Source organism: Felis catus, chromosome D4 (genome assembly GCF_018350175.1).
Source record: "Felis catus isolate Fca126 chromosome D4, F.catus_Fca126_mat1.0, whole genome shotgun sequence".
In the NCBI taxonomy this organism is placed as follows: Eukaryota; Metazoa; Chordata; class Mammalia; order Carnivora; family Felidae; genus Felis; species Felis catus.
Window position 1 is genome coordinate 14,261,563 of NC_058380.1, and position 15,873 is coordinate 14,277,435.

The 15,873-nt window shown below is 36.1% G+C and overlaps 1 protein-coding gene across 3 annotated transcripts in view; it reads right to left on the reverse strand.

The window, feature by feature from the left end:
• Nucleotides 1-565: 565 nt before the first annotated feature.
• The window catches only part of ABHD17B (abhydrolase domain containing 17B, depalmitoylase), a 52,665-nt gene continuing 37,357 nt past the window's right edge, over nt 566-15,873 (reverse strand). For all 3 annotated transcript variants that reach the window (XM_023243343.2, XM_023243342.2, XM_023243344.2), the window contains 3 exons: nt 8,967-9,436; nt 4,984-5,163; nt 566-2,115 (listed from right to left, as the gene is read on the reverse strand). In XM_023243343.2, coding sequence (XP_023099111.1) covers nt 1,896-2,115; nt 4,984-5,163; nt 8,967-9,433 — 867 coding nt within the window. In that variant the 5' untranslated portion in view covers nt 9,434-9,436 and the 3' untranslated portion in view covers nt 566-1,895. The remainder of the gene's footprint in view (nt 2,116-4,983; nt 5,164-8,966; nt 9,437-15,873) is intronic.

Sequence of the window (15,873 nt, forward strand, 5' to 3'; positions counted from 1 at the left end):
ACCAAGTTTAGTCATTTCTTAGTCATCCTTAAAGCTCAGATCAAAGATCACTTCTTTGTCAAATTCTTCCTTGCCCTTCCCACCATGTTCCCCTCCCAAGAGTACCTTTTACTTATTATATATAAGCTACAAATATCCTTCAGCCCTTATCCAAATAGCAATACTTGTGCAATAAGGTGTCTGTGTCCTTGGTTACATACACCATGAAGTCTATGAGGACATGGTTGACTTCCATCTTTATCTGGCACAGGGTTCTACATGACTGGATAAACAGTTGTTGAATGAATGAATGAATGAATACTGAATTGGTATGATCAATATTTTAAATTTAACAGGTAATCAAAGAAAACACTTAGCTACACTCTGGTGTCTACGTTGTACAAAAATAGGAATTGTACAGGCTCCATAACAATCTTGAGAAGCAAATAATTCTCTCCAAAAAAAGAAGTGATGGTAAAATTTAGAAAACTACAGAACTATGTTCTATTAAGATGAATGGTAATTTTTTCCCGACTTGATGGTAAGGGATGGGAAACATGGAAGAAGGCAAACAGGCACAGCTGGGTGGTATTATATTTGTTGTTTTACTGTTAATTTGACACATCTGAACCAAAGCATTCACAATACTTGATATACTTTGAAGAGAATCATATACTATAGTCTTAGACATAACCACAGAACAAGCAGAACAATTAAAACTACATAAGGCCTTAAAATATATCCACAGTGTGTATTATTTCAATATTCATTCATTTACAAATTAGACTACATACCATTAATTTTATTTTTATTTTTCTTTCATTGTTTTATTCAGGCAGGATTCATTCAAGGAAAGGCAACTTAGTTTTTGTGTGTGAGCTTTGTTTTTTACTACATTGGTTAATATAAAAGTTATGAATTAAATGTTCTCTTATCTCCTGTATCAGGAGTGAATCCATGAAATTCTCAGATAGTAATCTAAAACAACAGGTCCTATTAAAAATAGCCAAAGTGAAAAATGACCAAATAGCCAGCCTGTTTGTGGTCTTGAAGAACATCTAACGAACGGACTCTCAGGTTTTCTTATAATGGAGAGTACAGCAATTCTATGAGATTAGTCAAAATTTAAAACAACATTGCATACAAAATCATTCTTGAAGCTCTAAATGCCTTTTAAAAAACAAAAATGAGAATTTTAAGTAGTTGCCTCATAGTACCAAACCTATAAATCAGAACTAGTTAAAATTCAGTGCTATCATGACTTCTCATTTACAAGGTAACTAGTTGGTAAATTAATAGATGGCATAAAAATTAAGACTTACATCATTTGTTTTTTAAGGAGAAAATGTATGATAACCAGAGAATACAGAAAATTCAATGTATTTTACAATAAAATAAGTGTTTAAACCTTTATCCCTGTACAACAGGGCTTAGGTCATCTCTAGTGAACTTGCACATTTTCATACAGTTTATTCTATTATGAGTACTTGAATTGTTTTAGATATACAGCTTTTTATTGAAAGAATATTACATTTGTATACCTGGATAAGATTTAGTACATTGAGATGTTTTAAAAATATTTATAAATCTGTTTCTGATATGCAAAAGCATTTGGCAATACTTTTACAGCATTTGATTTTATAGAATTAAAATTTCATACAGTACTCATTTTGATGTTTAAAAAAAAATTCACAGAAAAAATATAAATTACACAGCTTGACTGCATGATACTGTTATTTCCAGTTTCTAGTTCTGGTAATTAAAACCTTCATTAAGTCTGTTAACAAATCATTACCTGTACAATTATGAAGGCAACTGACATGATTTGCAAACAAAACCTTCAGGTTTTATGTTATTTACCAAAGAGTGCAGTTCAGCAAGGAAAGAAAACCCAGTATGCAAATTTACAGAATATTTTACAAATTTACCAGTTCCTGTGACACAAACTGTTTCAACCTTTCGAGGTACTGTCCATAAAGTTCCACATCATTGTGACCTGCCCCTTCAACCCACAGAGGCTCCACAGGTCTTTGGCAACGCTCGAACAATGCGAGGCCATGTGAAAAGTCAATGACTTCATCTTCAGTCCCATGAATTATTAATACTGGGGAGGTTATCTTAGAGATTTTGTCAATGCTGTAAGAAAAGAGAAGGCAGAAGGAAGTCAACGAATTATCTATGAAAAGAAACGTAAAACAAATTCTCTTGTGCCATACCGAATACCAGAATAGTCTTTGAATCAAACCAGAAGAAACAGATGCCTCTTGGATTTCAAATAAGATTTAAAAGTTACTTTACATACTCCTTTTCTTAAGATTATCTGAGGAAGCTAACTTTAGGCACTTCTGTTTCAGGGGAATCATTCAATAGTTACTGTTAGCCTCCTGTACCTTTCTACAATATTGAGCACAAAGAAAACTTAGTTTGGAAGAAGAGGAAACTAAGGACCATTCAAACATATGCTAACTTTATACCTCTCTGCACTCGTATTTTTTTCTGCCTCTTAATCTACTAAAATGACAACAAAATGTTTTTTTGTCTTGTGGCATCAACTCCCTGAAATAGGGAGAATATAAAAAAATACATAATTTTGGAGCTGGGTAACAAATTAAAAGTGTAAGAGAAAACCAATTTTAAGAGGATAGAAGATAAAGTGAAGACACAACCCAATTTATACCACCGCATACACCCGAAGGTCAGGAATTGATATGGGGATGAAAGCAGGTGATGGGAGTCTACAGAATCTGTTCAAAGTTTGTTTAGCTCAGAGGCTGACTCGGGGCTCGATCCTTTGAACTGAGAGATCCTGACCTCAGCCGAAATTAAGAGTCGGACGCTTCACCGACTTGAGCCACTGAGGTGTACCCAGAGGGGACTTCTAGAATCTTTGTTGAAGACGACATCCACTTTAAGAGGAAAGATACAGGGGCGCCTGGGTGGCGCAGTCGGTTAAGCGTCCAACTTCAGCCAGGTCACGATCTCATGGTCCGTGAGTTCGAGCCCCGCATCAGGCTCTGGGCTGATGGCTTAGAGCCTGGAGCCTGTTTCCGATTCTGTGTCTCCCTCTCTCTGCCCCTCCCCCGTTCATGCTCTGTCTCTCTCTGTCCCAAAAATAAATAAACGTTGAAAAAAAATATTAAAAAAAAAAAAAAGAGGAAAGATACAGAAAATAGTGACATGGGGTGGGATCCCCAACTAACTGATATGAACAGATCCCTGTATAGTTAAGCTCAGTCAACAAGCCTTTGTCACCTGCTTCAGGTCTGCTCTTTAGTTCCTCTCTTACACATGAACAGACAACTAAGAATTATCAGATATCAGAGAACATTTTAAATATCAGAGATCAAAGCAATTTTAAAAAGGCAACATTGAGACATAAGCTACACAAAGAACTCTTACAAACAAATTTTAAAACTTAACAAAATTATGACCTTTTTCAGACAGTTTGCAGTTAAGTGCTGCTTTCTTTGTTGGTGTAGCAGAAATTCAAGAGGGAGCTGGACAGAGAATATAAGTTGGCAACAGCATTACCCCAAATACTCCCTACCATTCCTACTGTTCAGTTAGACAAAGCAATATAATGCACATACCTTCCAATTTACTATTCTCTAAAACAAAAACCCTGAATTAATGTAAAAACAAAACCCTCTCACAGCTTGCTCTGGTGATAAGATCTTATGCTCCCATCATTAGCTTCCCTACAAAAATGACCCCTTACTGGCTAATGATGAAAAAATTTGCTTTTGAAATGACCTTCGTTGTTTTTATGAAGAAGCAAGTGAGGACTCTGGCCTTGGGCCCATCTATCATTCACAAAAAAATTCTTTGTATAGCTGCCAGTTGGGGAAAAGAAGCGAGACTGAAATTTGCCAGCTTCTCACTTCTTGCCTTTGCCCTCTGAGAAAAAAGGGCCATCCATTTTTTCCCAATTATGAAGAGGAGCTGGAGGAATTTCCATTTATCTTGTCTTGAGAAGCAGAAGTAGTTCTTTCAAATTTGTATAATACTGTGTGTTTGCAGACTATGCAGTGGCAACACGTTTTTTAAAAAATTGTTTTAGTGTTTATTTTTGAGAAAGACAGAACGCGAGCAGGGGAGGGGCAGAGTGAGAGGCTGACACAGAATCTGAAGCAGGCTCCAGGCTCCGAGCTGGCGGCACAGAGCCCGACGCGGGGCTCGACTCACAAACTGTGAGATCATGACCTGAGTTGTAGTCTGATGCTTAACTGACTGAGCCACCCAGGTGCCCCAATACTTTTTTTTTCTCATGTTTTTATTTTATTTTTGAGAGAGTGAGAGAAAGACAGACAGCAAGCTGGGGAGGGGCAGAGAGAGAGGGAGACAAGAGGATCTGAAGCAGGATCCGTGCTGTCAATGCAGAGCCCAATGTGGGATTCGAACTCACGGTGAGATCATGACCTGAGCCAACTGGACACTGAACTGACAGAGCCACCCAGGTGCCTCTAGGATGGCAATACTTTATTCTTAAGACTCAACTTGTTTGCAATTCACTTCTTTTGTAAATCAGCTATCCTTAATTAGACATCATTCACTAATTTTTATGCACACGTGTCTCATTTCTCCTCTACACTTCCACTCTTCCAGTATCATGTCTCACTGAATTGTATCATTATCCACTAGCAGCTCAAGTCAGAACCTTAGGAATCAAATTCAAGTTCTCTTGTTTTGCATCCTACATTCACTGTGACATGCAGTTCTGTCAATTTTATTTCTCAAATTCATCCCTTATCTCTAATACTATTGGTGCCACTCTCTGGGGTGTGAGGCCCTTAGCACTTTTCACCCGGATTAAAACTGCTCAAACATTACACCCTCCTGACTGGTCTCCTGCCACCATCCTCTTCAAAAACTAGTTTTTCACAATTTCTATAATATGTGTAAAATAGAAGCTCATGGCTGAATGAATCATATTATGGATTCCTTAAGTGATGAAAAAAATTCCCGCAAGATTTCTTTGAATTAATTTGGAATATCGATACTTACTTTGGGAATGCATCAAAACAGTAGGTCTTCTTGGTATCAGGAAAAGCGACTCGCATTCCCGAGGTCAAAGGAGAATGAAGAATAACAGCAGCACTCTCATACCGAGCAGCAAGATCCACAGATGGTACTGTCCCTATACTTTGGCCATATATAATCACATTTTCAGGGCGAATGCCATATCTACAAAGTTCAGGAGTTAAAAAAAAAAAATAAAGTGGAGAGTTGGACTGGTAAGAAATACTCAATCATTTTCTAGGGACTTAATCTTATAATAGAATGACTCAGAATGAGACCATGTCAACAAATTTATATTTAAAATATACATTTTCTTAGCCATCATTATATTTAATGCTATAATAATATCTGTATTCTTAGCATTTTTCATCTGTTTCATCTTTTAGAAAAATAATGGCTGAGGTCTTTTAAAATTTTAAACTTAAAGGAATTCATTATATCATTTATGCAATTCAGTGTGGTGTATTTTTTACTAAATGCTGAACATATTGTATCATTGATATTTTAATGGGTTGACACTTCACAGACATTTACCATCTATCTTCCATTCAAAGTAACAAAAAGTTCTTTATTTGTCTGGATATTAAAAGTGGCTCATTTTATTTTCTGAAGCCAGTCACAGTGATGAAAATCTTAACATACAGTTACTGTATGTTATGAATAAAAAATATGTATCATTTTAGCCAAAAGCAAATTACTATTTTTCCTGAAATTTGCCTTTATTTGCTCATAGAAATGGACTAATGATTGGAAAGATAAACAGATGAATGAGAATTCCAAATGCCTTATGATTCAGTTAATTATGAATAGACTTCATGCTAAAACCTCAAGAGAACTGCCTTACCCCCTTTAAAAATGCTGCAGACTTAAATGTATCAACTCACTGATCAATATCAGGTATATACTATGCTTCAAGCACTGTTTACTACCTATAGTATAATTGTCCCAACTGTAAAGTACTCCAAGCAGAAAGGAGGTGCTACAGGAGCTAATAAATACAGAATTATGGGTTAGAGTGAGATCAAACATGCCCTTCCACTCTAGAAATCTGAAAGAAGTCACTTCTGGATGGGAAGGGCCACTTGCACAACAGCCTCTGGTCTACTGAAAAGGTAATGGAGCTTTTCAAGTATCTGAACACAAAAAAAATAGCAAGACAAACCCTACGTGCTTCCTCTGGCCCTTTCCAGGGGCGCAAGACTCTGAACCATCCAGGTAATAATGACCATCCATAATTTCTTCCAATCAGTCCTATGTAAGCATTTGGATATGTCCCAAGGTTGGACATATCTACTCCAGACTGACCCCAAATGTAAATAAACTCAGAAAACCCTTTTCTTTAAAAAGACCTAGCTGCACATATTTCAAACAGTAAAGAAATTTTATGAAAATGAACATTTGCAGCACAGCATTAACTCTTGAGGCTGTAAAGCTGCCGTTAGCTGAATTGCAGCACTGTTGGTGGCAACTATGGGTTTTAGGCTAATGCTAGCAATGGCAAGGCTCCAGAGTAGAAGCAGCTGCCAGTTTAGCAGAGAATTCAAAGCAATAACAGAATTTCAGAACAGTACAAGTTAGAAAGGACTTCAGAGACCATTTAATCTAGTTCAGCTGCTTCCTGAGCAGATGTTCAAAGTCAGAGTAAGTCAGAGGCAGATCTATAATTAGAGCCCAGGTACCCTGACTCCCAGTCCAGCGTCTTTTCCATTATAGCACGCAGATAATGAATTCAAAGACTATTGGACTATTTAGAAATGTATCTATTCTGCTCTTGTTCCTCATTCATCAAGTATGCATGATCATTAAGTATGTTTAAAATTGTTTTTTAACATTTCCTCATTTCTGAGATGGAGAGTGAGCGGGGGAGGGGCAGAGAGGAAGATACACAATCTGAAGCCGGCTCTAGGCTTAGCCGTTAGTACAGAGCCCGACGCGGGGGCTCGAACACACAAGCTGTGAGACCATGACCTGAGCTGAAGCCGGATACTCTGCCAACTGAACCACCCAGGCGCTTCAATCATTAAGTATGTTTAAAAAGACTAATTAATCAAGACTAGAAATAATTTCATAAATATTTCTTCAAATTGATATCAGACAAGATGAAAAATAAAAGTTAACCACTTACAAGAGTGGATTTTTTTTTAACATAGGCAGAGAACACTCTATTGGATTCTAGTGTGTTTTGGTTGAATAAGTTATCTTTTCATGTTTTTGAGAAGCACTAACAATAAAGGCTATCTGCTTTAACTTAGCATCCTTAAAAGTTGTACTAATCCACTGAAGTTGTACTTTAAAAGAGTTATATCTCAATAAATCTGTTATTAAAAATATCTACTATCATACTTTCCTGACAGGTATTATACTCCATTCAATTGGCTGGGTCTGGAAAGTGCGCACTCATTTATTTTGGTTTGTAGGACTGAGACGATTTTGACTTTGGTCATTTAAGGCAGTTTTTAAGTTTATAAATTTTTATCATTCCCTGCCCCCTCCCCAACTATTTATTTCTTATACTACTTATCAACTTTTTCCTACTTATCAGGTATGTTTTCATATAATTGCAAATGATTTAAGAAACCCCTTTATATGGACCTCAGAGACTATAGTTTTATTATATCTTAGAGTAAATGTTTCTTTTTTTTTTAAAAAATGAAATATTTTGCAAGAGCAAGCGAGCATGAGCGAGTAACGGAGGGGCAGAGAAAGAGGGAGAGAGAGAATCCTCAAACAAACTCTGTGCTATCAGGACAGAGCCTGATATGGGGCTCGAACTCACAAACCATGAGATTATGACCTGAGCCAAAACCAAGAGTTGGATGCTTAACCTACTGAGACCCCCAGGTGTCCCAAGGAATAAATGTTTCTAAAGGTATTTTCTAACAAAGGTTATGCCTGCTAACAAAATTGAGGTTCTAATCGAAACCACTAATATTTAAACATTAAATTAGAAATGGTAAATTTTCCTTAAGTCCTTTAGCTTTAGTCTAAAATACTTTGGAAGTCAGGCAGCTTTTCAGGAGATAATATGAAGAATAACTTGAGCTAAGGTATCTTTATTTATTGTACGGGAACCATTTGATTAAAAAAAAACACCTGAAGTCTACAAAACTGCAATGTATTTCATGAAAAATTCCTAAGTATCTTGGTGATTAGGAAAGATTAAAGCAATTTCTAGTTCCCAAAAATGTATTGTTATAACCAAGGAATAACTGACATGATGAGAGAATCTGCTTAAATGATTTATCATAACATTACCTTTTTTTTTTTTTAGCTTAAGATCATCTCTCCAAATTTTATTAGTCCAGAATGCAAAGTAAAAAATCTCACTTTTACAGAATGAATACTTTAAAAATAGTTCCAATAAGATACCTTTAGGTCGCATTGTCTAAGAGATTGTTATAGAAAATAACGCAAACTCAGGACTCAGGCTTACAATTCACCAAAACAATCCAGTCTCTTATACTCTTAAGTAAATGATTAGCTAATCACTGTTTATTCAAATCAACATTTTTTCTTTATTTTAGAGAGAGAAAGTGCAAGCAGGGAAGAAGGGCAGAGGGAGAGAGAGAATCTTAAGCAGGCTCTACATTCAGCACATAGCCTGATGTGAGGCTTGACCCACAACCCTGGGATTGTGACTTCAGTTGAAATCCAGAGTCAGATGCTCAACACACTCTAGTAAGTTTATAAAACCAAAACTTGTCATTGGCTTAAATTTTAAAGAAAATCACCCACGTGCACTAACAGACACAAATTAGATCTGTGCAAAAACTTTACGCTGTTTGTAAAAATTTTTAATTACATTCTAAGAGCTTAACTCTCCACAGGTATATTTTGGTACATATAATCTCTATTTACTACTTCAAAACATGTTATGTTATAAAAACTACTTTTATTCTTTTTTTATATAAAGCAATTTCAATTAAACATCATAATAACTGTGGAAAATACTCCCAATCACCATTTACCTTGTCCTAAGAGCAAGCCAAGCAGCTTCTATATCTGCATAGAGGTTCTTCTCCGTTGGTTTCCCAGAACTTGCGCCATATCCAGAATAATCATATGAGAATATATTACAATTAATCCGAGATCCCAGTCCTATGTAAAAGCTGCTCATCTGACCAAGATCAACAGCATTTCCATGTGAGAAGAGTAAAGTGTACTTGGCATTGGGTGAACAGCGCACAAACATGCAGGCAATTCTGTTGCCTTTACTGGTTCTAGTCATGAAACACTCAATAGCATCTTTTTCCCTAGAAGAGTACTGCCAGTCTGCTCGTTCTGATAGGTGTAAAGTCCAGCGGCTTCCACTTTCATCACACATCAGTGTATATGTTGGATCAGGTGGCAAAAATGCTAATTTTGAAGCAATTTTCCCAGGGCAAGGTGGACAGCAGAAGAGGCAACATAACTCACTGAATGAAAGATTATTCATCTTCTGAAAAAGAAAAGGAGACAGTAAATGTTTTAATTACTAAATATGGATTCTGCATTTTCATACAATAGAAGGTTAAAACAGAGACACCAGTAAATTCTACTGGTGTTCAGTGTCTACTATTATTTCAAGAATCCTCTGCCCAAACACATTTTTTGGCATCTTTCTAGAAATAATTTAAATCCTGTGGTGAGGCAAATTTTCCTGACCAGGAGAACACTCAAACAGTATAGGATGTTTCAAATAGTAGTTATTATATATTATAATATTTAACTAAAACATGAAAATATGAAGAGTAGAGGTGATATTTGTTACTTCTCCACCGATAACAACATAGGAGGTGTGATATATCATTAGAGTAGCGCACAATTTCTGGGTTAACTTAATGAAAATTCTCAGAATCTCAGGGAGAAGCTAGATATTTAACATGATAGAGTGAAGATATAACAATATTGCATATATTATTCCTTTTTAGTGCTTACAATTTGTCAGGCATGGTGCTACATAGTCTATGTGTTTTAATTCTCAAAACAACTCTGTGTGTTGATCTAAGAAACCTATACAAGATTCATGCAGCCCGGATTTGACACCAGACTCAACCACTGTCTTTCATCCCTGGGCTACACTGCCTCAGAGGCTCAGAAAACTATTTGTCTCAGAAGCCTATCGTTTTAGTCATGGTGCCAGTGGCGCAAATCATGTATAAGACTTTGAAATATGTCTATATGTAATTACTGCCCAAATTTAAAAGGCTACAATATAAAGTCCACTATGGAAAAAAGGTAAAATCCGCTAAAATTTTCTCCTCTTCTATGGTTAGATTGGAAGGAGTATAAGATTTGAAGTCAGAGAGAGTTGGGGTGGAATCCCAACTCTACCACTTACTAGCTGTTTGCCCTTGGGTAAATTATTTATTTTACAACCTTCACTGTCTTCATAAGTAGACGAAGCTAATACCTTCACTGAACAGAGTGATTGTGAAGAACAAATACAATGCTTATAGTTTTTTTAGTACGGATATAGGTGGCACACTTAATGATGGTCCACTTTCTCCTGTCTTTTTAAAATACTAATATTTTTAAAGTTTCTAGTTGATATTAAGCCAGGAACAAAACTAGAGTAATTAATACTTGTTTCCCTGCCAGCATTTCTATCTTGTCCTTTCTCAAATTCCTATCCTTTTTAGCAACAGGTGCTTAGTTCCAGGAAGAAGGCATTCAAAACACCTTCCAGAGATTTGGTGACACATAATTTTTTACAAAAAAAATCTAATATAAGGACAGAAAAAAATGTCTACCATACCATTATGCCAAATGTAATTACATAAGAGAAGAAATTACCTCAAGAGACTGACTGAAGTAGTGAGACTATTCAGAAAGAAAGAAATGACCTTTATATCCACTACTCAATCAAAATTCAAAATCTAGTTTATATGCTCAATACGAATATACTGATTTCCCAAAATCTAATCCATATGCTCAATATACATGTGTTAATTTCCCAGTGTAAACTAATTAGGTAGAGAGAAACAGCACAGATAGAGAAACAAGAATAGGAGATAAAAAAAGCTCTCTAAAAGAGGAGTAAGAGAAGGGCAGAAGAGTGTCCGTTGGATATTAGAAAACACTTTTACTTGCTATTCTACCTTTATTTCCTTTTCAACCTTCAAAACAAATAAAGCCTGAAGGGAAAATAGTCTGATAGAACAGAAATGACAATGAGGTATCATCTTTAGTGGTAGCTCTAATTGGCTCCCTGAAATATTGTACTCAGAAGCATTTTGAGGGCATGCCCAAGGCTTGGTAGGCAAAGAACGTGTAATAAACTAGTTATGTCTACTATAGAATTTGGCTATGAATTAACCTGGTCATGAGGATACAGGACCTGGTGAAGAGGATGGCAAGAAAGAAAGCTCAAAGGGTCAGTTCGAGAGGAGACAACCTGGGGAAAAAAACAAAAAGATGAGGTTGGGGGCACCTTGGAGTCGGTGAGGTGTCCAACCTCAGCTCAGGTCATGATCTCACAGTTCAAGCCTGCTTCAGATTCTGTGTCTCCCTCTCTGTCTTCCCCTCCCCTGCTCATGCTCTGTCTCTCTCTGTCTCAAAAATAAATAAAAACATTAAAAAAAATTTTTTTTAATTTCTATCAAGAATAAAATGTTTTTCCTCAGTAATTTGTTTAGTTCTGATTATATTAAGGTTATTTGTTTTATTTATACATTTTTTAAAGGAAGTCTATGTTGCTCTCTCAGTCCTGTTATTAGAAAAGTGGTAATTTGCAAGTTATTTGGTGGATACCAGTTATCTGGTTTAGGGCAGTGGAGGAAGGAATAGTTTCTGCCATCACCATTAAGAAGGTCAGGTTGTCCTTTCATTAGACTAGACCCTCGCACTGCACCTTTTCTCCTGCTTCTCTCCTTTGGTGTTCATACCCAGATTTATTTCAAAATTACTTTTTCTTAACTTATTTTCAAGAGAGAGAGTGAAAGCACAAGCGTGGAGGGGCAGAGAGAGGAGAGAGAGAATCCCAAGTAGGCTCTGGTCTGCCAGCACAGAGCCCCACACGGTGCTCAAACTCACAAACTGTGATCATGACCTTAGCCGAAATCAAGAGTCACGGACTTTTAACCAACTGAGCCATCCAGGTGCCCCTCTTGATAGGAATTTTAAAAATCATTGAAATATCTTGCTAAATTTAGATAATTTTAAGTCCAGTGTGTTTTATGTAAAAATCACCTGAGTAAAAAATGTATCATTTGCCAGTTATTTCTTGGCAACAAAATCTTGAGGAGACAAAGCAGTGAATAATGATAAACATCTGAGAGTACACAACAGCCATAAAAGACAAACAACAAATTAAGTAATTTAGAGCAGAACTTTTAGACCAGACACAACAAAGATTTAAAACAGGGAACCTGGCTGGCTCAGTCAATGGAGCATGCAACTCTTAAACTTACAGTTTTAAGTTCAAGTCCCACGTTGGGTACAGAGACTACTTAAAAATATTTTTAAAATTTAAAATAAATTAAAACAAACCTGTTAAAAAAAAAAAAAAAAAAAAGGAATACTTGGGGCACCTGGGCAGCTCAGTCGGTTATGTGCCTATGTCTCTTGATTTCAGCTCAGGTCATGATCTCACAGTCCTGAGACTGAGCCCTGCACTGGGCTCCAAGTTGGGTGGGTAGCCTACTTAAGATTCTCTCTCTCCCTCTCCCTCTGCCCCTCCTCCTGGCATGTGCTCTTTCTCTCTCTCAAAAAGAGAGAGAGAGAGAGAGAGAGAGAGAGAGAGAGAGAGAGAGAGAGAGAGAGACAGTACTTAAAGATGAAATGCAAAAGTGTCCTAAAGAAAAATCCAACTGGAATCCCGGATATAAAGAAATCAGTATCTAAAATAAAGAACCTGATGGATTGGATACAAGAATCAATAACTTACGAACATGTTAGTGAGATGGACAATCCAATTGAGGAATTCCCAAATGGAATTTTTTAAGATGAAAGGGATGAAGAGACAGAAAATATGAAAGAAACTTTAAGAAGGACAAAAGTAGAAATACCAGTATCAATACTTTGGGGGTACCAGAGGGAAGAAAAAGAGGAGAAAACAAAGATAAGAATCTAAGAATTTCTCAGAATTAAAGAAAAAATCCAGACTGAAATAGCTCAGAGTGCCAAACAGGTATTTACGGAAATTTTCATAGACAAATTATAGTAAATATTAAGATTGCCAGAAACAAAAATATGAAAGCTTTCAGAAAAAACAGATTGCCTACAAAGGAACAAGAATCAGATGAACATCTGACTTTGCAAAACTGACACTAGAAACCAGAAGACACTGGAGAGATAGTTTTAAAGAAAGAAAGAATAAAAACGCACAAAACTTTGAACCTAGAATTTTACATACAGATAAAATACCATTTTAATAAAACAATAAAATAAATTTAGCTATAAGCATACTAAAACTCAGAAGGCTTACCAAACTGAGACCCTCTTTGAGAAACTCCAGCAAGAACAAAATAAATCCAAGGGAATTCTATGAAGTATCTCAGATATGATAAAGAACAATTAATATAATGTGTGTGTGTGTCTGTGTTTAAAGCAAGCAATGGAGGAAAAAAAGCAGTAAAGTATACCCCTAAACAATCCAGAGTCATAACTTTGGGGAATACCAATATAGAGAGAATTGGAAAGAGTTAGGGATTTAAAAGTGAAAAATGTGCTGAGGTACTTGTCACTTGACTTGTTCATAATGGTATAAATGTTACTAAACTTCAGACATGGAAGAACATACCTATGACTATTAAGAAGTCAGACATACCACCATAAAATTACAGGTTGTAGGATACATCTGAAGTAGTTATAGTTATTCATTACAAATGTCCAGCTTTGAATATTTGTCTGTGTGTTAAACTCAAGGAGTGTAAACACAAAGAAATAAGAATTAAAGGACAGATATCAACAAAATAGAGAATAAAAAACAATAGATATTAACAGAACCAAAAGCTGACTCTTAGAAAAACCTTCCACTATCAATAGCAACTTGCATTAACTGAGCAGTTATATCAGGCACTATTCTAAACAGTTTTCATTTATTAACTCATTTAACCCTTTCACGACCTTCTGACGTAGAGACTATCAATTCACCCATTTTCCATTTCAGGAAACCAAGGCACAGAGTAGTTAGGTAACCTACCAAAGGTCACAGCTAGAAAGTGACAGAATTGATATGTGGCAGAATGATTCTGGAGCCTGAACTCATAACCACTGCTTTGTAAAAAGAGTACCCACACAAGACTGATGAAGAGAAAGAGATAAGCAAAAAACTCACATACTAAATGAAAAGACATACATAATTTCTAAATTAAAAAATACTGTGTCAATAAACACAGTAAGTTTGATGAAATGCATTAAATTCTTGAGTATCATAAAAGAAAAAAAAACCAATTAAAAAATGAACAAAAGATCTGACTAGACATTTCTCCAAAGAGATACAAATGGCTAACATGAAAAGATGCTCAACATCATTAGTCATTAGGGAAATGCAAATGAAAGCCATGATACCACGTCATATCCACTAGGATGGCTATAATACAGACAAGACCAAAGTTGACAAGGATATGGAGAAATTAGAACCTTTATACACTGTTAGTGGGAAGCAATTAATTTGGAAAACAGTTTGGCAATTCCTTAAAAAGTTTAAACACAGAGTTAACATTTGACCAAGCAATTCCAATCCTAGGTCAATAACCAAATACCCAAGAGAAGTAAAAAACCTATGCTGACACAAAAACTTATACATGAATGTTCACAGTGGTGTAGTTTGTAACAGTCGGAGGTAGAAACCACCCCAAACATCCATCAACTGATGAAAGACTAAACAAAATGTGGCATATCCACATAATGGGATATTATTCAGTCATAAAAAGGAACAAAGTATTGATGCATGCTATAAAGTGGATACATCTTGAAAAAATTATACCAAGTGAAAGCCAGTCACAAAAGATCATTTATTATATGAGTCCATTTATATGAAGTATCTAGAACAGGCAATCAAAAGAGACAGAAAGATATCAGTGGCTGTCTAGGGCTAGGGAGGATGGGAGGGTTGGGAAGCAACGGCCCAAGAGTATAAAGTTTCTTTGGAGGTAATAAAAATGCTCTAAAATTTATTTGGGTAATACTTGCAGAAACTTACTAATATATTAAAAACCACTGATGTGCATATTTTAAATGAGTAGATTGTATAATATGTGAATTATATCTTAATAAAGCTATTTACTGGAGTACCTGGCTGCTTTAGTTGGGAGAGCATGTGACTCTTGAGTTTGGGGTTGTTAAGTCTGAGCCCCATTATGGGTGTAAAGATTACTTAAAAATAAAATCTTCAGGAGTGGCTGGGTGGCTCAGTTGGTTAAGTGTCCAACTTCAGCTCAGGTCATGATCTCATAGCTTGTATGTTTGAGCCCTGAGCCCCATGTTGGGCTCTGTGGTGATAGCTCAGAGCCTGGGGTCTGCTTCAGATTCTGTGTCTCCCTCTCTCTCTGCTCCTCCCCCACTTATCTTCTCTCTCTCCCTCCCTCTCTCTCCCTCACAAAAATAAATAAGAAACTTAAAAAAAATATGTTAAAAAAAAAAAAAAAGAAAAGAAAGCTGTTTACCATCCCATCTAAGTCAATGGGAAGCTAAGGTAATTTTGCCAAGAGCTCAAGTATGTATGTATTTGTGGGGGTAGGTGGGAATTTTCCCTCCCAGGTATTGAGACAGTCAACACAAAGCCAGCCAAAGTCATAAAGACAAACTAGTGCTGACACAAACAAACAGACCTAGTAGTAATAGAATACAGAGCTTATAAAGAGACCAAAATCCACAAGAGATAAAATATTGGTCGATTTATCTTCATTCAAATAGAGATTTTTATTCAGTGAAAAATGCTTCGGGAATAAT